At 52.9% G+C, this 25,588-nt stretch overlaps 1 protein-coding gene across 1 annotated transcript in view; it reads right to left on the bottom strand.

Annotated features, from left to right (window-relative positions):
* Positions 1–25,588, bottom strand: part of ELL (elongation factor for RNA polymerase II) — a 73,879-nt gene that overhangs the window by 21,245 nt on the left and 27,046 nt on the right. The window contains exon 2 of the mRNA XM_082707292.1: positions 5,500–5,547. Within this exon, the coding sequence (XP_082563418.1) occupies positions 5,500–5,547 (48 nt within the window). The remainder of the gene's footprint in view (positions 1–5,499; positions 5,548–25,588) is intronic.

Genomic DNA, 25,588 nt, shown 5'->3' with positions numbered 1-25,588 from the left:
GTAAATCAGGGCAGTTCAGCCTGACACTGAGGACGCAGTGGCTCAGGCCATAAGAAGGGATGCTGCTCCTGACCTGGCTCCACGGCCTCCTGCCTCTCCCCTCAGGGTGGTCCATGGACCCATAGGGAACCTGCATATCCACCTGGCCTAGAGTTGGTCCCCAAATACTGAGTAACCTGCCCAGCATACAGTCAGTCCCTGCCCCAAGGAGAGGTCCGGATATGCACAGTGAGAGCCAGCCTGGCTCAGAGTGGCTCCCAGACCCAGCAGTGGGGGCCTGTCTTGCCCGCATATGGGATCTCCTTTCCAACACATGGGGCTACCCTGTGCTTCCACTCATCCCTTCCTGGATGTGACTCCTGTTTTCCTTTATAGAAGTAGCAGAAAACACGCTGCCCAGAGGCCAAGGTTTAGGCTGCTAAGGGTCACTGCAGGAGATGCACCCAGAGCCAGACGCACACCGATGCAGTGGCCCAAAATGCCATAGGACACTCACGCGCCACCAAGTCAGCAAATCAAAAGCAGCTTCCAGTGAAGCCGGATACCTGCTGCCATGGCGGGGCAGGGGGGCACTTTCTTCACCTCACTCTTGAACCTCTCCCTTATCCCATCCTGGCTCTGGTGGAGACATGGCCTCCCCAGGTGGCATTTTTCAGTCTGCTCAGGACAGTGACTGGGCTACGCCCCTAAGAGGAGGGAAGGAGGTCAGGTCTGACTCCCAAAGTGACCGTGCTTCTCTGTGGGTAGGGCCTGTGGGGGACTCTTCACTCTGACTCTTTTACCCCACCTAAACCTTTACCATGCAGGTGGGTATGCCCACTTTCAAAATTCATTCTAGAAGTGGGGGTCCCAGCACAGAGCCCAGAAGTGGGTTTGTGTAGCTCCTGGAGCCATAGGACGATAAGGATCCCAGGGCTTGAAACTGATGGACGAGAACATGATGCTGCCCAGGACAGGGGAGGACACATGTTGAGGTCTCTGGTATCCTTCGGGACAAAGCGGGGAACACCCGAGTCGGGGAGGGAGGAAAGTAGAGGGGAGGTTTGCCAGGGGCCTGGGGTGGCCCGTTCTGTCAGTCCCAGCTCCTTCCCAGCACTACCACGGCCTGTGGAATCCCCTGGTTAACAGGCTGCTTTGCCAGCCCCCAAATGACAATGGTTACTGGTTACCAGTCACCGGGAACCAGGCAGGGAAATTAGCCAGCGGGGCATGAACAGCCCAGGAGTGCATGGCTTTCTCTGGGTCAGCAAAGTGCTTGACACATGTTCCAGGATGTGGCCTGAAACTCAGCCCTGCTTGGCTGGACCATGTGCCTTCCAGACCGAGTCTCAACTGCCCCATGGGGAACATGATGTGGCCCTCAGCTGGCCTGAGCATGCAGGTTTGGGTGTGTCTAATGACAGCCTGGACTCTGGGTTAGGTCACTATTAACCTAATCGAGCATCTGTGCACACAGACCTGGAGCAGCAAACGGGTCTATCCTTCCTTTGTGGCCCTGAGTGCTTCTGAGGTCTGCAAGGGGGCACGGGTTCCTGCCTTTGAAATCTGTCCCAAGCGGGGCCTGCCTCTGCGGGTCCCCCCCCCCGCCCCCGCACCGGCCCCGGTCTGCAGGGCCTCGTCTGTGGTGCAGGTGAGGGCTGTGAAAAGACACAGCAAGTCTTGGGGGCAAAAACTGGTGGGGGAAAGCACCTGATATTCCATCTGGACAAGAACGAGGGTAACAGGCATGTACAGGAACCCAAACACCAACCGACCAGGAGCTTCTCTCTCTCTGGCCAGAGGAGTTTGTACACCTCATTTGTTTTCCTACTTACTGTCACTTCCCAAGGAAGCTTCAAAATAAAATGTATTCTGGGTAAAGAGAACTACCACTGCTGAACTGGATTTCCAAGAGCAAAGCACTCTCTTCTGCCCAGGGGCACTCCATCAGCTCCAGCCCCAGGATGCATAGTAAGCACCTGCCTGCATTCCAAAAGCCGCCTTCAAGGGCTCACTGACTCAGGAGGCTCAGGAGAGGGAGCACACAGCCCCTGCACTCTGTTCAACCCTGGCACATGGTTGGCCCCCAACTCGGAAGCGCCCCATTTTATATATATATATATATTTTTTTTTTAATTTATTTAACAGACAGAAATCACAAGTAGGCAGAGAGGCAGGCAGAGAGAGAGGAGGAAGCAGGCTCCCTGCTGAGCAGAGAGCCCAATTCGAGGCTGAATCCCAGGACCCTGGGATCATGACCTGAGCTGAAGGCAGAGGCTTCAACCCACTGAGCCACCCAGGCACCCCAGAAACTCCCCATTTTAGAAATTTTTTAGACTGTTTCCAAATTGCCCCTGTTACAAATGACGCAGCAGCAGGCACCTAGTGGTTCAATCTTGTATGTGCTCTTACCTGCAGAGACGGCTCCTGGCCACACACACAAAAACTGGTCAAACACTTCTTACCAGAGCTGTCAAACCTCATTCTAGAAAGTGCAGCTAAGGCTCCTGGCACAGTGCAGGGAAATGCCAAGACCCTTCACAGCCCTGGATGCCGACCCAACTTCTCTTTTTTCATCAACTGAAGAGTTTCAGGGTGAGGCTGGCCAGGTGGGGGTTTCTCTTCCCCTCTGGAGCTGACTTTTCACAGCTGTCAGAGGTTAATGACTTAGAAGTGACCACCAGAGACCAGAGGGACCCATGTCAGCCAGCATAGTGTCTAGGACAAGGCCGAGAATCCAAACACAAACACGTACCCGGCAAATGAAACAAGGATGAACATCTTGTCAGGGCTCATGACACCCTAGAGGCCCAAAACGCCACAGGCAGGCTGGGCTCTCTGGACGCTGTGGCAAATGCCATTAGTCACTCCAAGGAAGCAGCCAACACCAGGGCCCAGCTGCACACCTCCCAGGGCAGGTTGGGCTCATGGTGCTTGTAAGCATAGGCAGGGAAGTGGCCAGGCCAAGTGGCACCCCCCCACCTGGGCGGCACCTAATGCTACAGCCTGATGCTGGCTGTGTGCATGGAGGGGGACACACATAAGAGGCTGAGTGAGCTTCTTCCAGGCTGCAGGGAGGACACTGGTTCTCTTAAGGCCTCATTAATGGCCCACACATGACCCCTGAGGGAGAGAGCCCATCTCCTGGGCAAGGAGGATGAGGCATGGTGAAAAGAACTGGCCAAGCTCCCTGAGCTCAGGAGCCCACAGATGGGGTCTCAATCTTCAGTCTGTTAGCTTCATGGGGCTCTGGGAAGGAGGGTCCCCGTCACCCTACAAGGAGCCAAACATGGAATCAGCCCATGTACCATGAAAAATGAATGAGCCTGCCCAGCCCCACCCCACTGACCACTGTCCAGCCGACCTTACTGGTTCATCTCCAGCCCCAGCTATCCACAAGCGGCTGAGCGACCAGAAGTGGGAGGTGAGAGCCCGGGTGCCCTGCGTCTTCCAGCAGCAAGGTGACTATGTGGATGCGGCCTGCTATGTGCCTAGCACCATGCCAAGCCCGTCACAACTGGCAGGGAGGAGGGGACGCATCCCATCAATGCCCAGGAGGAGAAGGACAAGCTTAAGAGAACACAGATGGCAGACCTAGTGCCTGACACCTCACGGCAAGCGGGGAAAGAATAGCATTCCTCCTCGCCATTTGGCATCCTCCAGCCCTCACACAGGCTTGCACAGGAAACAACCTCCTAGCAGAGAATCGTGGTCTGGCTTGCCCGGAGCTGTAGCACGGGACCTCTGTACCCTCAGAACCCTCTAGAAACTCTGTAACACATGAGAAAAATCCAAAAAGAAGAAAAAGCAGGTAAAACGATTCTAAATCTGAGGTGGAGGACCCCCAAGTTAAATGGATGTGGCTCTCAGGCTTTGCACAGAAATTTCGGTAACACAAGGCACGGCCCAAGAGAACCTCGTGGTGCTTCTGTGCCTTTTGTGAGTGGTCGTGTGGTGTCTTGCTGACCAGAAAATGCTGCTCACTAGATAAGCCACAGAACTCAGTGGCTCTTTCCATGGATCCACTTGCTCTTCTTTCCCTGACTGCTGAGGGCGCAGCAGGACCACTGGCCACCAGAGGGCGCCATGAAGGCTAGCCTGGCAGCAAGCCCAGGGAGTCCTGCCCCCAACACTGACCTCTGCTCTTGGGGAAATGTCCCAGGGAAGACAAAGAGAAAACTGCCACAAGACTCCCGAAGGGGCCCAACAAAGGTGTGGATGTCCCAGAGGAGGCACTGCGTGGGGAGCAGGGAGTCTGGGGCCTTTCAGGGAGTCTTGCTGACCTTGACAGGTCTTGGCATAATGGTCAGTTCAGTTCACATATGTACCTGGCCAGGCCACAGCCCCAAGTGATACCTTGAATGCTAATCTGGATGGAGGTATTCTATAGATGTGGTGACATCCACAACCAGTTGATTTTCACCTTGAATGCTAATCTGGATGGAGGTATTCTATAGATGTGGTCACATCCACGACCAGCTGATTTTAAGAAAAAGACCTTCAATGGTCTGAGTGGGCCTCATCCAATCAGCTAAAGGCCTTAAGAGGGAAACTGAGGTTTCCCTGGGGACAAAGAAGCTCTCCTGTGTACCACAGTGTCCATTCCTGCCTGCCCCATAGATGGACTTCAGCCTCACCAGCCCCACAACTGTGGGAGCCAATGCCTTACAATGTATCTTCTGGTATCTTTGCATCTGCACACAGACACAGGGATCTTCTACAGGCCCTTCTACAGGCCCTGTCTCTCTACAGCATGCTGGCAGGGGGTAAAACCCACAGACCTCCTCCATAAGGAGGCAGCCGGCCAGCTGTCAGGTGGAAACTGACTCAGACACTTGCAGCAACACTTCAGATTAAAAAAAAAAAAAAAGAATTACAATAAATACCAGAAAAAAACCTGAAATGTTCCAAGGCATGTTTGGTAGGCGAGGGATAAGGGGATGGGGGTGGGAGATGTCCAAGCCTTGGGGGACAAGGATTGTGGACAACTCATCCTTTCTTTTATTCTCCAATTTTTCCGTAAGATGGTCATTTAGAATGAAATAAATGCATTTCAGAAAACATGGAGTGCTCAGTTTCTATAACAACCCCCTTCCCCCATCGGTAGCCCAGTACTAAAATCAGACACCCATGGTCCCAGGTGCACCAACAAACCAGGTCCTGGGGAGGCCACAGCTCCAGGCCTGCTTGGCCCCTGGGACACCTCAGTTTTGAATCAGTGCAGAGATGAGATCAGAATAGAGACCTGGGGGTCTGGGAGTCAGCTATGCATTGGCTACAGGAAGGAAGGGGAGTCTGAGGGGCTGCTGGACAGAAAAGCTGCATTCACCCCAGAGAGCCTCTTGGTATAGCCCAGGTGGGACCAACCTGGCAGACCTTAGCTCGGCCCAGCACCTGCCCTGACACACAGAGATGGGACCAAAATGCTGCCCCCAGCCCGCTTCCGCACCCAGCATGCCACGACAGGCCAGAGACCATGCTGCCACAATTCCAGATGTGCTTAACACAAAGAACACTCACCCCCTGACTTCCTTGAAATCGGATTGATGGTCTCAGTGAAACAGACTCCTGCAAAAAAGCAAAATGGGAAAATGTCAATAAAGATATCTCGAAATCCAAGACTCACTTCCCAGTTTTAGAAAGAGTAGGGTAGGGTGCCTAGGTGGCTTAGTGGGTTAAGCCTCTGCCTTTGGCTCAGGGCATGATCTCAGGGTTCTGGGATTAAGGCCCACATCAGGCTCTCTGCTCAGCAGGGAGCCTGCTTCCCCCTCTCTCTCTGCCTGCCTCTGCATACTTGTGATCTCTCTGTTAAAGAAATAAAAAATCTTTAAAAAAAAAAAAAAGAGTAGGGTAAGGACAGTGTTTTCAGAAGAGGCAAGAGAAAACACACACGCATCTAAAAATTACAGGAAAGGTCTCTGGAGCAGGATTTTGAAGGCTCAGTAGGAGTTCCTGGACGGCATGGGGGCAGGTAGATGAGAGGTCAGAATGGAGACACAAGCAATGGGCAGCCCCTCACTCTTCCCCCAGATCAACATCAGCCAGACCGCCCTGCCCTGGAGACACCCCTGGGGAATCACGATGGATGAGCACCGCTGACCAGAAGGCTCCCAGGACAGGGCCCAAGGCCTGCTCACCCACACATGACAGCTTCAGAGCAGTTTGTCACTGAGCCTGGGGTGGCGGAATTTCCAAATGTCACAAGAAAAAATATACATAAAAACTCAAAATACTTTAAGCTTCAGCTATTCAGAGATCGGCCTTCTGTTAGAATTTCAGAAAGAACGTGGATCCAGATGGAGGGTCGCACCTAACTTTTCTCACCCATCTTGGACCCAAGCACCCACCTTCTGTACAACACATTATCACCCCATGGTGTGGCCCTCGTTTGTCATAAGAACCCCTTCCCTCTGCCTCCAAACCCCTCCTTGCTTCTGTGCCCAATGTCCTCCGCAGCCTCCTCCAGATGGCTGGGCCTCCCATCTCCATCCGAGTCTGCCCTCGGGTCTGCACGCCAGCCTGACTGGCAGTGAGAGAAGGCACCCCCCAGCCGGTCCCCACACTCCTAGACCCGAGGTGTCTGGAGTGACTACTTGTCTGCTCCCCACCCAGACTGTCAGGCCCACCACGGGCCTTGGGTGGGTGAAGCAGCTCTCTAGAATCATGGAAGGACCAACCAACGGGCAGGTTGGCCTCTCGACGTGCACGGGTCCATTAGGGGCTCGGCTGAGGGCTGTGGTCCTATGAGGCAGGCACAGCCCACACAAGCCACACATGTGCTCCCCCCAACCCACACTTTGTTTACCAAGAGCTTGCTCTTTTGCCAAATCTCAAGGACTCTTGTCATCTGCAGCAGCTTGTCAGTGAACTTGGGGCAGAATTCCAAATGTCCTGAGAGACCACACCAAGCACCAGCACTTATCTGACACCCTAGAAACCAGCCGACACTTCCTACACAGCCTACACTTCCAAAGCACGTCACCTCTCACTGCCAGGCTGTCAGACGTGAGACATCCTCCAGCCCCTCATCCGGCTCCAGGACTGGAAACCAGCCCCTGCCTTGGAGGGTCGTCGTGCTTCGAAGACAGAGGCCAGGCTTCCCCAAAGCAGGCTCAGGACCAGCTGACCCATCCTATAAGCTATGACCACCCTCTGTGCTGATGTTCAGAGAATAAGAAACAGCACCTGTGGGGTCCCTAGCCTGGCCTGGGCCCTTGGAGACACAACATTTAAGAGGTCTTTGCTTGGGATTGGATTAAAGACAGAGACCAAAAAGAAAAACCTGCAGGTGGCCGATGAGCTCACGAGAAGATGCAGGTTTTGCAGGAGATACCATGCACTTATCAGGATGGCTAAACTAATGAAGACAAGACTCAACACACCGGTGGGAGCTCAAACAGCAAAGCCACTGTGGAAAATGGTCTGGTAGCTTCTAAAAAAAGGTTAAACACAGTTACCGTATGACCCCGCATTTCCATTAAAATATAGGTCTACACGAAAACTTATGTACAGATGTGCACAGCAGAATTACTCGTAGGATCCAAAAGGCAGCAACAACCCAAGCATCCACCAACCGGCGAACTAGGTAACAAGAGAATACTACCCCGAAGAAAAGGAACAAACTCCGGGTAGACACATGAATAAACCTCAAAGCCACTGCCTAGTAAGTAAGTAAGCACACCTCCACAAAGGACACCCTGCACCATATGACTCTGCTCACATACATGTCCAGGAAAGGCAAAACCAAAGAGACAGAAAGCAGATCAGTGAGTGCCTGGGCCACGGGCGGGAGAAGGGAGTGGCTGCAGGAGGCAAGGTCTAGGGCGCCGTGTTAACACTCACAGACTCTACACCTAAAATGGGTAAGTTCCACCGACCCTCAGCACACCTCCGTGACAGCTGCGACCTGCCCTCAGGCTCACGGAGGGTCTTTCTCTGCAGACTCCTGGGCAATCACCTGAACCCAGAAGATTCCTGAACACCCGGGGGAGATATTCCATTCTGTTAACCATTTTCAGTGCAGGATATAGAGCAGATGGAAGAAAACAGCAGAAGATACAAGAACACCACAGCTAAGGCAAAGCGGTCCTCGGGAACTCTCTACCTACCTTACCTGATCGTCAAGGACAGGAAGGCAGGCTGCTCCTGGCAGAGAGAACAGCAGGCACAAAGCCCAGAGCAGACACACGGGATGCCACAGTGGCAGAGAGCTCCTGGGGCTTGGCTTCTCGGACCCCAAGGTCTGCAGGCCCAGACCCCCATGTGAGCCAGCCTGGGGCTAACTCAAGGGCCGTGTGTGTCTGCTATCAACACAGGGCAAGGCCTGTGGGCTCCAGGGGCTTGGGGGACAGGGGCCATGACAATGGTAATGATGCAAGTCTGGATTTAGAATAATAACAGGGAGGAACCTGAAAGGGCACATTTCCCCAGAAGGAACCCCACCAGGGCAGCCCCAGCAGTGCCTGGGCACCAACAACCAGCACCCCCACCAGCTGGTGTGGTGGGCCACCCTCCCCCCTGGACCGCATGCTCCCCGTGGGCCATTTGGTGAAGCGTTTAACTGGTTTGGAAGCTGTCAAGCAAGTTATCTAGAAGATTCCTTTCCTACAGTCACTCATTCCCCAAGAGCCATGACTTTACCCATTGGAGAAGCTGGCAGAGAGACCCAAAAGCCCAGGCTTTCCCAACAATGCCAAGTACATGTCCCCACGTGGCCTATCATCATGGAACCAGGCCCCTGGTTCTCATGGTGACTCCTCCCTTCAGCAGGAGAACCAGGCCCTTCTTGTCAACAGCAGAGCCGGTCACGTATCCTATCACATACATAGCTGGTTGACTACCCACAGGCCCCATCCTAACAAAAAGAGTCACCAGGCCTGGACCCAGCTAAGTTCCACTAGCCTGTGCAGGCAGGGGGATAGAGGCCCCACCTGCTAAGACATTAGAACAGAGGGAGAAGCAGCCCCCAGTGCTCTCACACTCACTGGATGACACGATGTGCTCTAATGGCTCTCAGGCCATGCCACCCAGCAGTGGACAGCTGGTCACAGTCCTAGCCACATTTACAGGCCCAGCAGGACCCACCCTTGGTAATCGGGGTTAATGAGGCTGCCTGACTCAGCTCCTCCACCCCAGGGCAGACTACCTTGACCTTTTGTGCAAACTCTTTCACATGGGGCATCTGCTCACCACTGTGCCCACCGCCCCCTGCCCCGCTTCAGATTTCCAGGAGGAACCACAGGTCCCAGCTGGGGCTCCTCTCCTGGGGCTGCAGGAATCTGATTTGGAGTGGTCCTGCACACTGGCATGTGATCACCCCACCTGCCACAAACTCCCAGCTCAGAGGCCCATCAACATTTCAATGAAGGGTAACGAAATTAAAATTGTTATGAAAAGGCTTAAGAAAAGAGAAATCTCTAAAGAGTTCTAAAATGTACTAAAACCGGGCGCCTGGGTGGCTCAGTGGGTTAAGCCGCTGCCTTCGGCTCAGGTCATGATCTCAGGGTCCTGGGATCGAGTCCCGCATCGGGCTCTCTGCTCAGCAGGGAGCCTGCTTCCCTCTCTCTCTCTGCCTGCCTCTCCGTCTACTTGTGATTTCTCTCTGTCAGATAAATAAATAAAATCTTTAAAAATAAATAAATAAATAAATAAATAAATAAAATGTACTAAAACCACTTGTGTGTCTCTAACATCCACTCAAGTGGCCTTTGGCACACACTCTTTTGTTGTGGGGGGAGATTTGCTACTTGCAATGTTAATCTGTTTTTAGATCAAAATAAAGTTTTTATTTTTCTAAACAAAGGTTCTCGGCTACTTATTATAAAGCAAATATATTTAATTTGAATGACTCAAAACACATCAAGCCTATCACCTCCAAGAACCTACTGGAATAAAGCTGGCTGCATAATTCATCAATTCTTCACCTTCCCTCTGAGTCAGGTTCAGGGTGGAGCAGGCAGGCTCAGGAGAACCCCAAATGCTGTAGGCCCCTGTGGCAGTCTCTGCCTGCCCAGCTCACTGCCTTAAGAAACCTTCCAGATCATGGGCTGGGGAGGCTGAAGGCACCGGATGTGTGGGCAGAGGCACAAAACGGAGGAGGGGGCAGTGCAGAAGCCTCTCCTGGAGCCTGCACTTGGGGCCTGGAGCTGCTCCCCTTGAAGGCTCGGGGGCAATCCCCCTAGGCAGGGCCCAGGGCCAGAGGATGCGGCCTAGGAGATGTCCATATGTGTTGCTAGTCCAGGGGAGCCCTCGTTGTACCCCATTCAGCAAGGAAGCAAAACTGGCCCTCAAGTAAAGGCTTCACTCAGTTCCCTTTATTAAAAAAATCTCAGAAACAAGCTTCCGCAGGATCAGTTGATCCACTGGCTGCTATCCCAGCAGCAAGCAGCAGAACCAACGCACTTCGAGACAACGAAATCCACCACACGACCCCATGGAATTCACAACACTCAGTATCCGAAACCAAAACCTCCAGATGTGTGAAGCCATAGGAAAATGCAACCCACCTCTAACCCAGGAGAAAATTCAGCAAATGAAAACAGACTCACAAAGAACAGAGACAACGGAACTGAAAGACAAGGGTTTCACTTCAGAGCAACTACTACCTTTGGAAAACGTTCAAGGACTTTAAAGAAACTTGAACTGGTGAGAAGAGAAATATGAGGCATGAGGAGAGAGCCACATGGAACTTCTAGAGCCGAGAAATGAAATATCTGGAAAGAAAAACTCACGAGGTGGGAATGATATTAGACAATGTGGAAGAAAAGGTTATGAACCTGATGACAAACTACCAGAAACTATCCAAGATGAATCATACACAGACAGAAGTCTACAGAACCGTGGGACGATGGTACCAAGAGTTCCAACATATGCGTAACTGGAATCCCGCAAGCGTGGTATCCGAGGAAAGAATGGCCCAAATGTGAGGAACACAATAATTCCACAGATCCAAGGAGCACCAGCAGGAAAACAAAGAACCGTGTCACAGCAACACCATAAGCAAAACCGTCTGACCACTGACTGCCATGCTATGAACCAAGGAGCAAAGGTAAGATTCACAAGGCCAAGTGTCAGAAACAAGCCTGGAGACCAGGGAAGGATATCTGTAAAACACCGAGGGAAGAACAGTGAATGCCAATGCCAGCAATGTTCCTCATCCAGTGAAGGAGAAGGAGAAACAAAAGCTTGTTCAGGCACACAAAGTCTGAGAGCATCTCTGCAATAGAGCTGCACTGCAAAGGAAGGTTCCAGAAGTCCTTCAGGAGGGACAGTGACACCAGATGGACATGTGGATCTGCACACTGATTTAAGAGCACCAGGGCACAGGGAGTGTGCATATAAACATGGAAGACTGTCTCGTGGTTACGTTTCTACAGACGATCATGGACTATTGAGGGCGTAAACAGTGACGAAGTACAGGATTTGGAAGTGCAGCCCTGAAAATGTGGCAACAGGGCACAAGGACTGGGGTGGGTGGGGTGGGGAGATGGACGCAAACTATGCCAGGGTCCTGCCACCATATGACCTGCGGCACAAGGTTAACTGGAGGGCTGCGTTCCCCCAGCACCAAGCTAACCCTGACCTCCCTGAACCATGGCTCTGGGGTAATAGAGCAGCCAGGCTCTGTACATTTGCCTGCTGGACACACTGTCCGTGCACCTCTAGCATGGTGGGACCACTCGGCCCTTTACGTACTCGAGGGGTACTTCCCGAGTTCCTCGGGTCCCAGGCCAGGCCCAAAGAGCATGGCAGGCAGGGCGGGACAACTGGACACAGACCACACCACCACATGGCCATGACTGCACATGAAGGATCAAGTGAGGGGTACGCCGCACATGGCCAGAGAGTAGAACTGACCAAGGGCGGGCAGCGGCTGGTGTGGAGCAGCAGGGCTGCCGAGGGAAGGTGGGACAGTGACCCCAGGTAAGAAAACATGGTGCAAATGGAAGTCAGTGGCAGTGTGGCAGCTGTAGGCCTTTCCCCAGGCTCATGGATTTGCCCCAAGGGGTGGCACCAACAGTGTCTGTGAAGCAAACAGCCAGAGCCCTTGTCAGAGATGCCTTCTCAGTGGGACCCACGCTCGCCCTCTGGACCCGCCGGGCCTGGCCCAGCCCCCAGCAGCTGGGTCACCCTGGCAATGCATGGGTGCACCATGCTAACATGGCCGATCACGGCCTTCTAGCTGGCTATTCCCTGCAGGGGATGACAGCTCACGGAACCAGGGCCATACCATTTGTTAGGGGAGCCCTGTCACCCTATTACCTTGCCTCCTCAGCAGGACAGAAGGCAAAAGGCAGTGAACATGGCAAGGCCAGGAGGGTCCAACAGACTAGCCAGGGTGTTGCCCATTTCCCTGTTGCCCTGGCAGCTTTTGTGTTATTACACAGACTGTGACAAGCAAGTCACCAGGTAATGTAACTTTCTAGAACAGTTTCTGACACATGGTACTACCTGTATGCATGTGTCGCGCTCAGGGCCTGTGTGGGCTGTGCTTCAGGCTGGCAAAGTTACACATGATGCCTCTAGTCTCTGCAGACCTTTTTGAGGGGGTCACGTCACTCCCACCCCAAGCTCAGAGGTCACATCCGCCCTAGAGACCGAGCACTCCAGTGACCGCAGTGACTGCAGCAGGCATGGAGGGCCGCCCCCCGCCCCTGCTGGCCCCATCAGGACCCTATGTAGCAGAACCCCATCTCCGACTGGGCATGTGTGGGGTTTGAAACCAGGAGCTCAGTGGGACAAGTGTCACTGCTGGTGCTGTGCTTCAGCGATGAGCCCGGCATGAGTCAGGAGGCCCAGTGGGGGCGGCCAGTGAGGCATCACCCCAGGACAGCCTGCGGTCTTTGGCCCAAGCAGCTCCCACAGGCATCCCAGAGGTGCTGATGCGGGCAGGAAGACAAAGGGAGCAGGCAGAGCAAGGGAACAGACAGCCCTGTGGGAGAGGGCACGGAGTCCTGCTCAAGACCCCACCACACTAGCACCAGGAGAGGGCGAGTGAGAACTTAACCACGGCCAGAATCCCCCTGTAGCCCCCAACGGAGAAGAATGCTTCCCGGGTGGAGCCACAGGACAGAGCTTTCAAAACCTGCCTGAGTCCAGGAAGCACCCTGGGTAAGGCACGGAGTTACTCTCAGGATTCTCAGGTGAGTGATCGTGCCCCGGGGACACAGGTGACATCTGGAGACATCCTTGATTGGGGAGCAGGGCACTTCTGGAATCAGGTACAACAGGGCCCAGGATGCTGTGCCCCCAGCAGCCCCACCCCAGAGAGGCCCAGCCCCCAGCATCAGCAGTGCCAAGCCCAGAGCCCTGAGCGAAGGCTGCCATGAGGAAAACAAAGGGGAAAGCAATCGTCAGAGCAGAACATGGGCCATAACGTGGGACAGCCCACGGGACAAATGACCTGGTTTCAACAGATGGATGGCACAAAAGGAAGAGGGATGGAGTGCTATAAATTGCCAGACTTGACAGGCATACCACATGTGGCTCAGCGCGGATCCCGCCACGTGAAGCTCCAGCGGACACAGCCTGCAAGGACGCCAGGGGCGGCGCTCAGGTGCTCCCTGCAGGAAGACCAGTCTGCAAACAGTCAGTGTCTGTTACCATTTAACTTGGTCTTGGAAAAAACCAGTGCGAAACAAAAAGACACCTGGGATTGTTTTACAAATGCACCAGCAAAACTAAACAAACAGAAGTGGGGAGGGCACAGGGAGGAGTTGTGACCAGAGGGGCCAGGCTCTCACAGCCGGCAAGGCAGGGCGAAGGCAGAGGGCCCAATGTTCTTCTCATCTCTGTCACCTCCACACGTTAGCATTCCCATGTGAAGGGTTTAAAATAAAAAAGTGCACGTGTATGAGACCTCCCATGCCACACAGAATGGACATGGGGCAAAGCCAGTGAGAGAGACAAGCACAGAGGCTGCACATCACCTGGGGAAGGGGGACAGAGCCAGCAGAGGTAGGACAAGTGAGAACTGGCCTGACCTGGACAGAGCCCCACGAGGCCTGCCACTGGCCCCACCTGGGAGCAGCACTGAACTCTACCCCTCCCAGCTGCCAAGTGAGTGCATGTTGGGCTCGGTGTCAGCTCTGCCTGGAGAGACATGCTCCTCGCAATCTGCAGGGCCTGACCCCCATGGCACAGAGGTGCCTGTGGAAAATGGACCCAAAAGAAGGCGTGTCTGTTCCTCCTTAAAGACTGTCTTGACAAAGCACAAGAGGAGTGCACCAGGACTTCTCAGGGGCTGCTATCAATCAATCACCCTCTCCTGAGCAGAATGTGGCCAGGAAAGGGGACAGTTAAGTCCCGAGAAAAGGCCTGGCTGCCGACCTCCTGGCAACTGTTCCCCCCCTTTCCAGTAAAGCACAAACAATTGGGAAACTCCTTTCAAGGAATCCTCCCTGCAACTTCCTGGCAGACTCAGAGCAGGATGCCGAGGCTGTGGAGAGTTTAGACAGTGTCTGGGACAGTGAGGGGCCATTTCCGTGAAGTAAGACAGGGAGAACGGCAACACACTGATCACTACACGGAGGGGCCCATAAAAGCAAGAAAAGAGGAGGGGCTCAGTCGTTAAGCATCTGCCTTCGGCTCAGGTCAAGATCCTGGAGTCCTGGGATCAAGCTCCCTGCTTGGTGGGAAGCCTGCTTCTCCCTCTCCCACTCCCTCTGCTTGTGCTCCATCTGTCTCTGTCAATAAATAAATAAAATCTTAAAAAATAAATAAATAAAGGCAAGAAAAGAGATTCCAAGTGGCCAAGAGCCAGGTGTAAATCAGGACTACACAATGGCCAGCACAGCACATATTTCTATCTAAATTCATGGAGGTACAGAGTTGTTTGAGGTTTAGAAAAGATTGAGGACTAGGAAAAAAAAAAAAGATGCAAATCACCTGAAACTGTGACCCGGACACCCCCACCTCTACGTGTTCTGTTTGCTCCTCTTGGGTCCTCAAAGAAAGGCAGACTAGAAATGCCATCTTCTTTCCACTGATTTCCCGTGCTCACCTATACTCCAAACCTCTGCCACCCCGGTCCCTGGCGATCACAGATCCGTTTTCTGTCCCCCTAGAGTTGAGCCTCTTCCCGGTTACATAAATGGAATTACACGGTCTTAGTTTCCTGTGGCCACTCTAACAAATCACCACAAACCTGGTGGCTGGAAACAAGAGAAGTGTATCTTCTCCCAGTCCTACAGGCCAGAAGTCTGAAATCAGCATTCCCGGCTGAAATCCAGGTGTGGGCAGGGCTGCACTCTGCCCAGAGGCTCTCGGGGGTGAACCTTCCTCACTTCTTCCAGCCTCTTGGGACCCCTAGGGATCTCTCAGCTTATAGTCACATCACCCCAACCTCTGCCTATGTGGTCATACCACCTTCTCTTCTTTGTCATATTTCTTCCTTTTTTTTTTTTTTTAAAGATTTTATTTATTTATTTGACACAGAGAGAGCAAGCGAGCAAGCAAAGCAGGGGAGCAGCAGGCTCTCCGCTGAGCAGGGAGCCCGATGCGGGGCTCGATCCCAGAACCCTGGTATCATGACCTGAGCTGAAGGTAGAGGCTTAACCAACTGAGCCACCCAGGTGCCCCTTCCTGCCTCTTTCTGGCAGGGTCACTTGTGATTATATGTGGGGCCCAACCAGATAATCCAGGATGATCTCCCCATCTAAAGATTCTTAAGTCCCATCTACAAAGCCCTTTTTTTCCATGTAAGGTCCCATTCACAAGTTCTAGGTGTTGAGTCCTGGACATTTATCAGACCGTTGTCCCACTGACCACATAAACTGAGCAGAACGCCTTTGAGATACATCTGTGCTGCTGTCTCCAAAGTCCCTTCCTTCACACTGTTGTTAAGCTCCTGTGGTATACCAGTTTGTTCATCCATTTGCTGCCTGAAGAACACAAGCCTTGTCTCCTATTCTGGGGACGAATGAATGAAGCTGCCATAAACCTTCACATACGGATTTTGTACGGACATGAGTTTTCTTTTTACCCAAGAGCATAACTGGAAGGTCCTCTTGTAAGTGTCTGTTTAACTTTACAAGAAGCTGCCAAACCACCTCCCAGTGTGGCTTCATCACTCTGCGTCCCACCAACAGTGAGGGGGTCCAGCCACACTCTGTCCACACCAGCACTGGGCAGTGTCAGCTGTTTTATTTTAGCCATTCTCAGAGGTGGGAAGTGGGAGCTCACTGGGATTTCAGTTTGCAATTCCTTATTGACCACTAATGTGGAGCGTCTTTCTTGGACTAATCTGCCATTCTTGTACCTTCGTGGTAAAGCTACACAAAGCTGTAGAGCATTTTTACAAACCAGTCAGGGCATCTGGGGGCTCAATGGGTTAAGTGGCTTCCTTCAGCTCAAGTCATGCTCCCAGGATCGAGCCCCACATCAGGCTCTCTGCTTGGCGGGGAGTCTGCTTCTCCCTCCGACTCGCCCCCATCTTGTGCTCTCTCTCTCTCTCACTCCCTCTCAAATAAACGAAATCTTTAAAATAAATAATTAAAATAAAAACAAAAAAATGGGTCATTTTCTTAATACTGCATTTTGAGAGTTCTGGCTACAAGAGCTTCATCACGTTAACTTTTGGCAAGTCTCTCCCAGTCCACAGCTTGTCTTCTCCGTCTTATAACCAAAAACAGTGTCCTTCAAAGAGACGTTCTTAATTCTGATGAAGTGGCACTGACCATTTTTTCTTTTATGGGCCTTGCTCTTTGGTGTTATAACTACCCCTTTCCTTTCTTCAAATAGTTCTATTTTAAGAAAATCTTCTAAATTGCCATTCTTACCAACTCTCCCCTTCTTTCCCAGAAAAGAAGCTCCTGGGACCTTCCAGGTCCAGCCCCCTTCCCCCAGAGTCCCCACGGAAGCATTTCTTTCCAATTCCCATGTCTGGCGCACTCAGATCAGGACCACGGATGCTCCCTGGATGCTGACTGCTCAGACACCATCTGGACTTCGCCTTCTGACCCTAGTGGGTGGGCCGGGTGCTGTCTTCCCACCACAACTGCCCCTCACTGTGAACTACAACCCTCACTGCTTCAAGACTTATACACTGGTGCGGCCAACAAGTTGGGTCGGGGCCACATGGGGCCAAGACCCAAGACCATTCCCGCAGTGGGTTTCGTGTCCCCTTGTGTGTCAGCCAACACAATTAACGATTACCCCTTGGTGCCCAAAGCAGTGACCCTACAGTGGGGACACCAAGTGAATCAGAACACAGGGTACACAGGGACATAGGAAGTGCAGAAGGACCCTTAAGGCAGGGTCTGGTGCATGTTCCCCTCAGATGAGGGTGGGCCACATCTGAGCCCTGACCAGAGCAGGTGCTCCATGGACTTGCTAGTCACAGGCTTGGTGCAGAATCTGCAGCCAAACTGAACATAACAACTTGTGATAACAACCAGCCTCCATCGTAAAAAAGCCTCTTCAACTACTCAGGTAGCCCATAACCGTTGTTACAAGTGAGGAAAATGAGGCACAAGGAGAAGACAAGGCTGCTGGAGGTCACGGGACAGGGGGTAGGGCTGGGGTCCCCACTCCGCAAGCAGAGCTTATTTCAGCCTCACAGAAGACCAGCCCTGGGGCCCCCGCCTGCCTCACACTGTCACTGGCTCATCTGATCTTAATCCAATTTCACAATTTATCCAAATTCCTTATGTAAGCTGCACAACCCCACGGTGATGGGATGAGACAAATATTCACTAAACAAAACTTCACAACAAAGTGCTTCTATGCCACCGGGCCCTGCTCCATTTGCAGAAAACACTGCCCGCGGCAAGGTGCTCCCACAATCGCAGGCCCGCTCCCAGGGGAGTGCGGCTATCGTGAGCTGCCAGCCAGGGCCACCTCTCTGAGTCATGTGACCTGTGCCTGGGCCAGGCCCTCTTTTCAACACTTATGTCTCATTACTATTTCATCTTTCCCCTCTGTCTTTCCTCAAAGAGAGGAATCAAGCCGATCCCTCCCCTGATGCTTGCTGCACACCCTCCATGCACACAGCCCGCAGAGCTGAGTAGAGCCTACGCAGGGGCCAGATCCTCCCGTCAGACTTGGCCCCTCTGTCCCCATGGTGGCGAATGGCCAAACCGCCCAACCTCAAATCTCGTCTTGTCTGTGTTACCACTCACCTTCCGGGACAGAGCAAGCTCAGGTACAGAAGCCCTAGTCCCCAGCCCGCCGCTCTGCTCCTGGGATCCAAGACTCCTCTGTCTAGGCAGGAGCCAACCTCAGGAAGATGTGTCCTTGGCCACTAGTTTCTCTCACAAAGTCCTTGAGCAACCCAACGAAAACCCATGGGAAACCCGGATCAACGAGCAAGAAAGCCCACGGAGCACAGCCCCATGAGGAGCCTGAGTGCTGGGGGGGCTGCTTCGGCTTTCCTAACTTGACTAAAACTCATCACACCAGGCATTGAACTCAGTGTTAACTTTCACTCTGCCCAGAGCCCGGTGGGCAGGGGTTGGGGGCATGACAGCCCCGCTCCCCAGACAACTGACAGAGGATCGAGTAATAGTGGAGCAAGCTGAGGGCCTGACTAGGTCCCCAGGTCCCCGGGGGTACCGCCCGGGATTTGGGCTACCGGATGCTCTGCATCTCACAGCAGGCACAGCTGCACGTGTCCTGTCTCACAGCCCACCTCCTGCCAAGTGCCACGAACTTGTCCCTGGAGACGCGGGCCCAAATCACAAGGAAAAGTGATGGCTGCAAACCGAGCCTTCTCTTCCTTTCGCGGCACAGCGGTACCCCAGGGCCTCTGGTCAGTACCTAGTGAAAGGTCATTCTCCGACATCCCTGTCACAGACAGAGCAGGACCTGCAAGTAGGGAGCAGTAGGCCAGGGACCTTCCCCAGCCTCAGCACTCATGTTGGTCCAGCCCTGTCTCCTGGGCACGCTCTGGGATTCCACAGCCTCTCCACCCCTCTAGCCCCAGCGAAGCCTCCAGGTAACACCAGCCTCCAAGCCTGGGTGTCAGCTCCAGGCCGTGCTCAACACCCGGCGCCAGCTTTGCGCCAGCTTTCTCAGCACACTGCAGTAAATTCCAACTGCTCAGGAATGCAGAGCAGGCGGACTCCACCACTCGCCGGCCAGGGCCCCGGGAACAGGGACTGCCTCTGTGCCAAGGAGGCTGCTTCTGCCAGAAGTCCGGTTCAGAGACTTGACCTTGGAACGCATGGCGAGGTTCACCTGGGAAATCCCTTCTAAGACCTCCAAGGACATCCCTGAGGCTTTAGGGGGCTGTCTGGAGAAGCCAACCTCCCCAGGGAGCTGGGTCACCCTCTCTTTTTCTAGAAGCTCTAATATTTTAAGCCAGAACACTCCAAACGTCTCAAAGAGGTGTCAAAATTGTCTGAGGCTCTGGGCCCACCTACGTGCCAGTTCTGAGTCCCTCAGTCACTGGCAACACACTCTTGCTGACACCAGAGGGAGGGCACTGGGCCCAGGGTTCAACTGGACCTACTCTCTAACGAGAGTGAGCAGATGTGACCAACACACGAGAGGTGGGTAGAGTGAAGCCTCCGAAAGCAGACCTGGCTCTGTCGGCCCGTGGTGTTCCTTCTCCTGGAGAAGCTCACAGGCACTGTGCAGGGAGCCAGACTTGGGGTTCAGGGGTCAGGCTCAGAGCAGCCAGCTGGCTTAGGTACAGGCCCCTAGTAACCAGCAGCACATCTCAGGAAAGTTCTCACCCTCACTGGGTCTGACACAAAGCAGGCTGCATGAAATCCATGCATTTTTACTTTTTTTTTTTTTTTTTTTTAAGATTTTATTTATTGGGGCACCTGGGTGGCTCAGTGGGTTTAAGGCTCTGCCTTCGGCTCAGGTCATGATCTCAGGGTTCTGGGATCGAGCCCCGCATCGGGCTCTCTGCTTAGCGGGGAGCCTGCTTCCTCCTCTCTCTCTGCCTACTGCTCTGCCTGCCTTCTTGTGATCTCTGTCTGTCAAATAAATCAATAAAATCTTAAAAAAAAAAAAAGATTTTATTGATTCACTTGACAGACAGAGATCACAAGTAGGCGGAGAGGTAGGCAGGGGTGGGGGGGGAGCAGGCTTCCTGCTGAGAAGAGAGCCGATGTGGGGCTCGATCCTAGAACCCTGAGACTATGACCTGAGCCGAAGGCAGAGGTTCAACCCACTGAGCCACCCAGGCGCCCCGTGCATTTTTACTTTTAAGAACCAGAACCTTACTTGGCCCAGGCCAGGCTGGGTTAGGTCCCGCAGGGAGGCTCCAGGACCAAACAACACCCTGCACCCACAGAGCACCACCATGTCTCCTCAATGAGGCCCCCTGTGGCTGCCAGGTGCTCAGCTTTCATCACCAGGAGAGCCAAGAACAGATCGATCCCTTCAGGTCCTGGCTTGGCTTCCCGGGGGCCTAACTGTTGTCTTTGGGACAACAAGATCCGCTGTCACCTGGACAAACAGAACAGACCATCCTAGAATAAGCTGGACTTTCAGTCTCTGGAGGCTCAGGAGCTGTGGAGCCCAAGGAAACAGAGCCTATCCACCCATCCACCTGTCATCTCAGGAATGGGCTCCAGACCTATCCTAAGAAAGGCACTCTGCCTGCTATACCCACCTGGAGCGGAATGTGGCCCCTCTAAGCGCAGACAGACAGGCTGAAGGGCATCTGAGGGGTGAGTCTCCTCAACCACACTCCCCCTTAGGACACCTGGCAGGTGAGCAGCTAAGGGAAGTTTGTCCCACACTGCTGCTTTATGCACGGTGGCCACCACCCCGCTCCCACCACCCGGCTCCCACGACACAAAAGGATCAGTCCCGTTCTCAGGGTAAGTCACACGTAAGCATCCACCAAGGTCCACTGACAGGCTACTCTGCAGAAGGATGGCCATCCCTGTGAGCACACTGCCCAGTGAAAAGTGCCACCAAACTGGGCTCATCCTGCAGAGCACATGGGGCAGTGATACCCGCTTCCTGTGTGGTGAGGCCAGAGAGCAGCACGGGCTCTGTCAAGTGCCCAGGGCCCCCTGGCCCTCAAGAGCCTGGCCATGGGGACCTCCTGTGTACAATGCCATCCATTTCCAGGGCCAGCTTCAGGCAGATAAGGAAACAGGCTCAGGAAAACCAGGCAACTGATTCAAGACCACCTGCTCAGTAAGCAGCCAAGCACGCACTTGGACCCAGGATCTTCCTCAAGGAAGGAGGGAGCAGGGCCGCCTGGGTGGCTCAGTCGGTTAAGCATCTGAGTTTGGCTCAGGTCAGACCTTAAGGTCCTGGGACTGAATCCCCCGTTCGGCTCCCTGTTCTGCAGAGAGTCTGCTTGTCCCTCTCCTTCTGCCCCTCCTCCTACTTGTGCTCACTTTGTCTCTCTCTCAGATAAAGAAGCAGAAAATTCTTTTCTTTTTTTGAAGACTTTATTTATTTGACAGACAGAGATCACAAGTAGGCAGAGAGGCAGGCGGTGGGGGTGGCAGGGAAGCAGGCTCCCTGCTGATCAGAGAGCCCCATGCAGGTCTCCATCCAAGGACCCGGAGACCATGACCTGAGCCGAAGGCAGACGCTCAACCAACTGAGCCACCCGGGAGCCCCAAGAAACAGAAAATTCTTAAAAATAATAATAAGGAGGGAGCAGGCCCACTGCTACTTCGGATCTGTCTTTTCTCCTGACTGCCCTTCCTTCCACATCAATGGGGTCACACTGCTTTGGACACGCCTGCCACCCTTCCACACCGGCTAACCAGCCTCGTCAGCTGGAGCTATGCGGGGGGGGGGGGGGGGGGGGGGGCTCCCCATTTCTGCAGCTCTGCTTTCCTTAACCCATCGGCTGGGGAAGAGCCTTGCCCTGACAAGACGAATGAACCAGAAGTCTGAAACTGTCAACGGGCTTTTTACAGAACGTTTTGTCACCTGCCTAAAAACAAAAGTGCCTGATCTCGGATCAGAGTGATAAGATGAGCATCACTTAGTTGCCAAAAGCTGATGTGGCCCAGAAACCAGGAGGCAGCTCAAGTTCTGCTGAGCAAACTGCAAATCCAGGTAAGAACACACAGATGCGAACACAGAGCTCCTCTAGCAGCTGCAGCACAGCCCTTGGAGCTTCAGAAGAATAGTTCTTAAAGTATGTAAAATCAGACAACGTCACTGTGACGGAGAGGTCTGGAGATGGCAGTCCAAGCCCGGATGGACTTCAGGCTGGCCACCTCCCTCTCACATGGTTTACCTCCTGCCCTGCTCCCTCCTGAGTGGACCTCCTCACCCACTGACCCGGGGGCACTATACCTCTCCCCCCAGCCAGCTCCCCCAGCTCCTCCCAGACCCCCAAGATGGGGGCTCCAATCTTGTACAAGCATCCGTTAAATCTTGCCCTGCAGCCCTGAGCGCCCACACCGGCCCCCTTCATGGTTCCCAAACCCAGCACTCATGGGAACCCCCATCTTCAGCACTGGTCCTCGGGTCCACCCCCCGGACTTCTCAACAGAGGGCTCCTCAGACAGACTTCCCGCCAGGCACACTCACTCAGACCCTAGCTGAGGGCTTCTCCTGACCAATGTGCTTGAGTGGTCTCTCCCTACGTGAAGGTGAAGCCTAGGTGGAGAGTATGTCCCATCAGAGCCCCAGGGCCTAGAGCCTGGCACCAGGCTGACAGAGGCTGCCCCACCTACACCATGTGTCCGGTGAGACACACTGCTTCCAAAGGCAGGGAGTAAGTTTCACTGCCCAGTTCCCTCTCCTAGACGTGATCTAGAAACAGTATCAAACTCACAGAAAAGCTGTAAGGGTGCAATGAACACCCAAACGCATTTAAACCCCATGCTGGCCTGCTGTTAAGTTTCCCTCCCTGTGCTCACAAGCATGTGGGTTTTCTCCCTGCAGCCTCCCAACATGCAGACCAACCCAGGGACACACGCTTGCTTTCCTGGATCACCTGAGAGCAAGCTTCACACACCACCACACGTCACCCCTGAACACGCGGCATGCTTCCAAAAGTGACGGCACTCTCCCACAACCACACGGCAGCTGCCAGCCGCACTACATTTCCTGTTAACAGGTAACAGGACATTTCGCACCACAGTCCAGCTCCCATGTTGCCACCTGGCGCAGTGGTGTCCTTGCATCACTCTAGGGAGAGTACCACACTGAGCCACACCACCCTGAAAGCCAGCTTTAATCTGGAAATTTCTTAGCAGTCCTTTGACATTTAGGCACTGCCGTTTGGGGATAATTCGGGACAGCACCCCCTTTCTTGACTAGAGTGTGGTACATTTCAGGTCTGACTCATGCAACCCATGGTGCGTTCCAGTTGCAGGCCTCAAGGTGACAGTGGCCCTCCATGGCACCCCACCTTCAACACACAGAGTCCGTCAGCTCTCATGGGGCCATGAACACTGATCGCCCAGGCAGGGCCGTCCTGCTCGATCCACCTTCTCCCTGTGCAGCTCAGAAAGGATGCCTCCTCTCAACTCACAGTCTGGGTTCCACCCTGCCATCCACTGCTTCAGGGCTGCGGCCAGAAAACCGAGTTCCCGTCTCTAGCAGCCTCGGCATCCCACAGTAAGCAGGAGCCTTCCCTTCTTGATCATTTATTTCCATGCTTGCCATCGGCAGTACGAAGCTTCATTTTATGTGTCAGCCTGACTAGGTCACAAAATCCAGCTGTTTGCTCAAACACCAGTCTAGATGCTACAGCAAAGACATTTTTTAGATGGGAAAAACATTCAAATCAATAGACTTTGAATAAATTATCCTTCACAATGTGGGTAGACCTCTTCTAAGTCGAAGTCATAAGTCGAAGTCCTTATTACCCAAAAGACCATGATATCCTGGAGAAAGAAAGAATTCTGCCTCCAGACTGCCTTTAGACTCAAGATATACCATTAGCTCTTCCCTGGGTCTCCAGCCTGCCAGTCTGCCCTGCAAATCTGGACTTACCAGCTCCCACAACTGCATGAGCTGATTCCTTAAAAATAAGTCTCTCTCCCTCTTGCTCTCTACTGGTTCTGTTTCTTTGGAGAACCCTAATACAGACAGATTTGAGGAGTGCCTTTTGTAAAGGCCTCCAGCGCACTATAGTCCTTAATTATTTTGATGCTCAGACTGCCCCAGGCTGGCTCTGGAGCACTTGATGTTGGCTCTGGCCCTACCTCTGCCCTCCTCTGAGTCCCCCCTGAAGTCCTGGCACCACAAGAAGCTCCGGGCCCCACCTGGCCCAGGGCAGCACAGCAGTAGCATCTCCTACCTCTCTAAGGAGCCCTGGTTTCAAGACTGAAATCTAGAAGCTTCATCTGTCAGAGCAGCTTACAAAGGCCCCTACCAGGATAGCTCCTAAGAGCACTGCATCAGAGGAAGTCCACAGGACATGGCTTGAATTTGGGGTGTTCTTGAATTTGAGTGGGAAGAAAAAAACGTATTTCCACTAACTGAAATTTAGCTTTTTTTTTTTTTTTTTTTTAAGTTAAAAACACAGCTGACCTTGAACAACCCTGGCTTAAACTACAAGAGTCCAGTTACATGCTGGGGTTTTTTTTGTTTGTTTGTTTGTTTGTTTTTTGAGAAATACAGTAACAGTACTTAAATATATTTTCTCCTCCTTATGACTTTTTTTTTTTTTAAGAGGGAAGGAGAGAGGAATGGGGGAGAGGGAGAATCTCAAGCAGGCTGCACACTCAGCCTGACACAGGGTTCGATCTTGCCACCCTGAGATCATGACCTGATCATGACCTCAGAGAATCTGACCCTTAACAGACTGAGCCCAGCAGGCACCCCTCATCCTTATAATTTTCTTGATAACATTTCCTTTTCTCTAGCTGACTTTGTAAGAATACATATGACACACAAAGCATATGCTAACTGACTGTGTTGTCGGTAAAGCTTCTGGTCAACAATAGGCTATTAAGTTTTGTGGGAGTCAAGAGTCATACACAGATTTGCAACTGTGTGGCGGGGTCAGCACCCCTAGTCCCCACATGGGTCAGGGGTCGACGGTGCAGTAGGACGAGGAGCACCAACTCTGCTATGCTCTGGCACATCAGACGACAGCTGTATCGGTGCCTTCAAATGTCATTTCACTCACCATTATTTCTAAATTACAATATGTGTAGCAGCAATTAAATCTCACCATTTAACACATTAACAGTAAATGTGTTACTAGGTCACAAATTTCTACTTAACGCATTACTTGCTGTCTGCATAGCGCATTGCTTTGGTAATTCTACATATTTTGGGTCTCTGAGAGGGATCTGTGTCCAGAAAAGCCCAAGGCCCCTGCCTGTGACTTGCTGTCTTGACACAACCTGCCTTAACTAGGGTTCAGGCATGGAGGGCTGCATTAGGAAGGTACTTATAAAGTCAACTGGAACTAAAAAATAAAAATAAAAAAATCAGCCTCAACAATCTGCTTTTTCTGAACCAGTATTTACTCCTGGCTACAGAAAGCCCGAGTGAGGCCTTACCATATGAGCCACATAAACCGCTAGCTCAGGCATGAAACATCAAGAGCCCAATCCACACCAGGGCTGCTGGGCACTGACATCCCTGGAGCTGCCTGGGACCTACAGGGGTCGGGTGAGCAGTCTCCATGCAGCAGGAAACACATAAACAAATGCACGAAGATTTGGTTCTCGTTACTAGAAATGCCATAACTACACCATGAACACAAGCAAGA

This window comes from Mustela nivalis (assembly GCF_964662115.1).
Source record: "Mustela nivalis genome assembly, chromosome: 1".
NCBI lineage: Eukaryota > Metazoa > Chordata > Mammalia > Carnivora > Mustelidae > Mustela > Mustela nivalis.
Note: the sequence above shows the minus strand (reverse complement) of the source record. Positions and strands in the feature narration are given on the sequence as shown.